General features: G+C 47.2%; 1 protein-coding gene across 1 annotated transcript; it reads left to right on the top strand.

Annotated features, from left to right (window-relative positions):
* The first annotated feature begins 811 nt into the window (after window positions 1-811).
* LOC102451131 (interferon kappa-like) lies at window positions 812-1,649 on the top strand. The gene has a single exon (XM_006129997.2). It carries the CDS (start codon window positions 882-884, stop codon window positions 1,443-1,445), a length of 564 nt encoding a protein of 187 aa, XP_006130059.2. The 5' UTR covers window positions 812-881; the 3' UTR covers window positions 1,446-1,649.
* Window positions 1,650-6,220: the final 4,571 nt, after the last annotated feature.

The following is a 6,220-nucleotide window of genomic DNA, read 5'->3' on the forward strand; positions in this document are numbered from 1 at the left end:
CCTAAGCGGGCAAAATTCCTCAGAAGTCAACAGGAATTTACCTGCAAAAACAGGCCTTCAGATAAGACTGTCTGTTCTTGCATATTTAGCTATTAGGTGTTCTTTGAAAGTCTGAGGGGCTTCTCTCTCAAGCCAGTCTAACTCTGTTTAGCTAGTGAGAGGTGACCAGAATCTAACACAGGAGAAAATAGAAAGGAAGAAAAACAGCAGAAGAAACCTAAAATTGAGATTCTATCCAGATCTTGATCTATCAAGATCCTAATATCAATGACATTACCACAAGATTAGTCTATACGTTTTAAACTGCATCTTTCTGCTTTTCTATTCCCAGATCCTCATCAGATTAAATATAGGAAAGGAGAAAGGAAAGATACAGATGGGGGAACTGAGGCAGAGACTACTTAACTGGATTTCAGGAAGAGTAAGTCTTGCTAAATAGGGTATTAAACATTTTCATGTCCCAAGAGGGAAATAATAATGTTATAAGTGTATTTAAATAAGCTCTTCTTGTATTAAAATATGAAGAACTAATGACATTTCAATAGTGATCTGGCAGTCCAATAGAGAATTGGCACGTGTATGATGGACTAGATGACCTAATGGGTGAAACCATAGTTTAATTTTCTGATCAAAAGAAAAAGGGAAGTGGCACAAGACAATGAAGTTGTTAAGCGTGAAGTGAAAGTGGTAAGTGATACATTTCAAAAACACAAGGGAAAATCCTTGGAAACCAAAAATGATGAAAGAAAACTTCTTTCACAGAATAATTAACTCATAGCTATGGAAGAAAAATTCAGGAATCTACAAAAGATCGTCTTGACATCCAAGTGTCTCTGTCTGGGTTTATACTCAATCAAGCAGTGTGAGACATCATCATTATTATGGCCACTTTTTGTTTGCTGCAAATTAGCTTTATGTTGCTGTGCACCGCCAACATCTCAGCTCTGGATTGTAATATTCTTCCCCTCCTGCACAACAAAATGATCCAGGGACATTTACATGTTCTGAACAAAATGGGTCAACAATTTCCTGAGCAATGTCAAAGTGAGAAAATGCACTTCCAGTTCCCTGAGCAGTTTCTAAAGCTTAGAAAGAAAGAGAATGCCAAAGTAGCAATCCATGAGATCCTGCTACAGATCTTCTATATTTTTACCAAACATCTAACCTTAGTTGCCTGGGATGGAAGATCTCTTGAAAGATTCCAAAATGGAGTTAATCAGCAAATTGAACATCTGGATGCATGTTTGACAGAGAAGATAGAGAAGAAACAACCCTACTCAAGGAGTGAGGAAATCATTAGACTGAAACTGAAAAAGCACTTCCAAAAGTTAGATAACTTTCTAAAAGACAAACACTACAGCCTGTGTTCCTGGGAGATCATCCGCTTGGAAATTAGGAGATATCTTCATTTTATTGTCAAAGTTACCAGAAGGCTGAGAAACTAAGGTATAAACATTTTGACCTGAGAATTGGAATCAGAAAAAATATTTTAAACTATCTATCTATACTGTGAAAATACTTCTAGTTAAATTTTACTGGTTTTCTGTTACTACTTTTATGTTGCCAATCAGGTATTTTTGCATATAAATTATTGCAAAGAAATATTTTTAAAAAATGTATTAAACAATAAAGAAATAATTGAAAACTGACCACAAAATAACCCACTTAATTTTCAGTAAGTATGAGTGCATAGGACAGTGGTAATTTTGTGGCAATTAAAATTTCTGCCATAGTGTTCTCTTCTGAGAAAAGTGTGCCATTAATTTTGGTTCCCATGTCACCTATACAGATGAGCTCTTTTAATTCTGAAGGAACCACTCAGGCATGACTTTTTCAGGAATCCTGCAAATCAAGTATATAAATAATATAATGGTACTTTTCTTCTATTTTTAAATTGTTTTTGTTTAAAATAATTCATTGCTCTTTCAAGATATGCTCTTTCAAATAATGTATCTGATATTGTGTCTAATTAATTCCAGTATTTGATTTGTTCACGTAGTTCAGCTTATAACATGGTGCACATCTACACTACAAGACTTTATTTTGAAATAATATCAAACTGGAGGACTTCATCTGACTCATGTTAACCCTCATTTCGCGAGGAGTAAGGGAGGTCCAAGGAAGCGTGTTCGTCCTTCAACTTCCTGCTGTGTAGACAGCACCAAAAGCCAAATTAAGCTATTATTTCAATTTAAGCTACACAATTAAGTAGTTTAATTCAACTTTAGCCCTGATGTGTAGATATGCCCAAAGAACTTGTCTGTAGAGGGAAAAGACCAAAAGGGTTATTACAGAAGACACTATTCTGCAATACAGGCAGTCCCCGGGTTACATACAAGATAGGGACTGTAGGTTTGTTCTTAAGTTGAATCTGTATGTAAGTCGGAACTGGCATCCAGATTCAGCCGCTGCTGAAACTGATCAGTTTCAGCAGCGGCTGAATCTGGACGCCAGTTCTGACTTACATACAGATTCAACTTAAAAACCCCAGGCATCCCCAAGTCAGCTGCTGCTGAAACTGATCAGCGGCTGATTCCACGAAGCTGCCCGCGTGTTCCGCTGCTTTGCTCCCCGTCCCCCTGGTCTGCAGACCAGGGAGACGGGGAGCAAAGCAGAGCAAAGCCAAGGAGCACATGGGCAGCGGACAGCCCAGACGCATCTGGGCTGTCCGCTGACCGCATGCTCTGCCGCTTTGCTTCCTCTCCCTGGTCTGCTGGAGACCAGGGAGACGGGCCCCGTTCGTAACTGCGGATCCGACATAAGTCGGATCCGCGTAACTCGGGGACTGCCTGTAGTTCCCTATAAGCGGACATTCTTATTCTAGCATATTAGTGTCTATCCTGGCAGCTATTCCAGAATATCTATTATGTTTTCAATGCAGACACTGACTTACATTCCCTGTGTGGACTCACCTTAAGACCCTCTTAGCCAACAACACATCTTAGTGCTCTAAATATATATATGTATTATCATGAGCTTTCATGGGCAAAACCTATTTCTTCAGATGAGTTGATATATTGAGATCTTAGTGCTCTGTGTCTTGAGATATTCAAGCTGGCTGCTGAAATCTCAACACAACAACACTACTCACAATATTTTATTATTACTTATTTTTTTTGTCCATTACACTTTGTTTGGAAGTGCAAGAGTTAGCCCTTGGTACTCCAACATATTTTACACACAAGCCACGTGGGCCTGAATACAATAATTACAAGGTAAATGAGTTCTTCAAAATGCTAAACTTTCCAGGGGTGATCACAGTTTTCACTCAGTAAGCTGATGTGTGTTACTCAGGGAAAAGCACATCTTCAGCAATTCAAGAAATCAAGATGCAAAGTTGTAGTGGTAAGATTCAATCTGATAAGTTCGACTGTAACAAGGAAGACAGTGATACTCCACAATTACAAAGGGTGCATCTACACTGCACCGTTTTTCCAGAATAATGGCCGTTATTCTGGAAAAACAATACCAGCAATTGCGTTATTTTGCCAGAAAGTCAAAATAACGGACGGCTTTTTTGATGGCGGTAAACCTCATTCCATGAGGAATAAGCCCTTTGCCAAATGAGCTCTTTTGGAAGAGGGTGCGTGTGGATGAGGAATCGGGAGTTTTGTCAAAAAAAGAGGCCTCCGGGAAATCCCACAGTTGCCTTGCTGGTGAGTCCGTCCACACTTATTGCAACTTTATAGTTCCTGTTCCCCAGCAGCTCTTAAAGCTGCAGACACAGGGGACAGGGCTTGTGGCAAGAAGCTGGCCTTCAGAGCTGCCAGTCACAATGCAGCTGCTAGTGCCTGACATCTGGGCTGCATATCCCAGTCACAAGCCCCCCCGAGCTCTCTGCCCATCCCAGTGAGCATGCACAGGGCTCCCAAAAGCCTGCCAGGGGCTGCAAGAGGCATGCACCATCCTGGTCTGGGATGGAGATCCTGACCCACCTTGAGGTATGGGGTAACGAGGAGAACCTCCAGGATCTCCACTCCAGACGCAGGAACAGGGACATATACGGCCGAATGGCTGAGAGCCTGGACACAAAGGGCTATACTGTGCTTGAGCAGTGAAGTGAGAGAGCTCCGGCAGGCCTACGCCAGAGCAAGGGAGCGCAGCTCGTGCTCCAGGGCAGGACACCACTCCTGCCCCTATTTTGATTACCTGAATCAGAGCAGCCCCTTTTCCGCCCCTAGTGGTGGGCCTCTGAGGCCGGGGAGGGAGCAGCAGGTGAGTAGTCTAATTTTTCACACACACAGGGTGAGGGTGGCAGGCACTGAGGGGCTGAGTGTGATCATCTATCAGCCTTCTTGGCCTGTCCATCACACTGCAGTCCACGCATGTGGATGCACATGCAGCAGCAATTTGTGCCATGCAGCCCCAGGAGACTGCACCGGAACACCCCTGAGTTCCTGCTCACAGGCTCTGCGGAGGCCGGCCACACGGCAGACCCCCACTTCCGAAAGGAGACTTGAGACAAGGGCACGCACACATACAGACTCTGGAGTGCCTCACACGGGCATGTCTGCGCACACAGGACACCTCATGCTCCTGGGGACAGCACTGCTGCAAGGCACAGGGGTATGTGCGGCACCAATGGAAGCCCAGGCTGCTCAATTGGTCCTCAGTGTGGTCAGCCATTTCCCTTGTCTGCTGTCCGTGGGATGTGTGTGTGTGGGGGGGAGGGGCGGGAAGCATGGGCCCCTGGAGATCTCTGGACCCCTGTAAGGCAGGACTCACTGTCCAGGCCACACATGACCTTGCTACCAGGACATCACCATCCTTTGTCCCGGGAACTGTTGCTCTCAGCTCACAGATGAGGGCAAGGCCTCAGGGACAGTGTCTCCAGGGATGACCGACCACTTCTCTTTATTCTCCCCAGTTGGACCAGCCGTGACTGCGGGGCAATCGACATCAGCTGAGTCAGCCACCTGACCTCAGAGGGAGCTGCAGGTACTGAAGGGTCCAGGAAGACCTGATGAGGGAGCACGTCTCCATCCGCTGGGACATGAAGCAGACACTAGCCCAGAAGGTTCAGGATGACTTGCAGTGGTGGTTCCAGATGTGGACTGAGCAGCAGGGCTGCAACATGTGTGCAACCATCCAGGAGCTCCTGACCTACCCTGCACTAGTCCCAGTGCCTGCTCTCACTTCCTATGCCTGACCTGGCTCCAGGCCCCCCTCCTGCCTATCCCCCTATCCTCCCTGGACTCCTCCACCCCTGAGGTCCCCAAGGTCCCCGCCCACGAGGTGGAGGAAGCACCTAAGCCACGAGCCACTCCCAGCCCCAGCCCTGAGCCTCTTCTCCCCCCTCCAAGGTTCTCAGCCCCTTTCCCTCATCCCATTTCCAGGTTCTCAGGCCCCCTCTTCCCCAGTTACTTCTACCCCAAATAAATAACCAAACAGTTCTTTTTTTTCAAAACCAAACAGTTTTTTTGATTGTGTCTGCCAGGAAGAGGAGTGGAGGGGGGAAGGGAGGGGTTGTTGTAGGAAAAGCAGAGAGAGGCAAGGCACAGGCCTCTAGTGGGGAGGCCCTGGAGAGAGTTACTGGGGTCCTTGAGAGAAACTCTCCCTCAGGGTCTCCTGGATGCGCACACCCACCTGATGGTCATAGTGAAGGGGAGCGGGGGGGGGGGGCAGTTGGCCCTGGACACCATGCTAGGAGGGCACCGGGCTGGGGTGGGACTGGAGCACACACAGCACAGGCCCACGTGACACAAAGCAGCAAGCCGGGAGCTGGGCCATATGCTGCCTCCCTACACACTGTGAGCCGAAGCAGCCAGGCCAGGTGGCAGGAGTGGCCATTTTAAAGGTAGGATTCCCTTCCCCGTCCTGTACCTCCAGTGCCTGGCTCTGCGGGATGGGGATTTGCTTGGGGAGATGCTGGAGGTTCCTGGCCAGGGCCAGGCCACAACATTTTAGCACCTGAGGCGGGGAGCTCAAATGATGCCCCCATGCTCCCTCGCTTAGGCCAAAACTTCGAAAGGTCTCAATTCTGCCTTCTCCCTGTTCTACTCCTCTCAGGGTACTGCTCTGCTACCTACACATGCACCAGCAGGAGACACAATTTTCTACACTTTGGGTCCTAGTAGCACCCTTCCCCCACAGTCCAGCACCTGAGGTGGCCTCCTCAGTTTGCCTCATGGCCAGCCCTGTTCCTGGCTCTGGGAGAGGGGTGGGAGCATTGGGATGGGGTGGCTGGGGTGCCTGGCTCTGGGGGAGGGGTGGTTGCATT

Source organism: Pelodiscus sinensis, chromosome 6 (genome assembly GCF_049634645.1).
Source record: "Pelodiscus sinensis isolate JC-2024 chromosome 6, ASM4963464v1, whole genome shotgun sequence".
NCBI classification, from domain to species: domain Eukaryota; kingdom Metazoa; phylum Chordata; order Testudines; family Trionychidae; genus Pelodiscus; species Pelodiscus sinensis.

Coding starts and splice junctions, on each gene's coding strand:
- LOC102451131 (XM_006129997.2), top strand. CDS start 882: ATGGCCACTTTTTGTTTGCTGCAAATTAGCTTTATGTTGCTGTGCACC.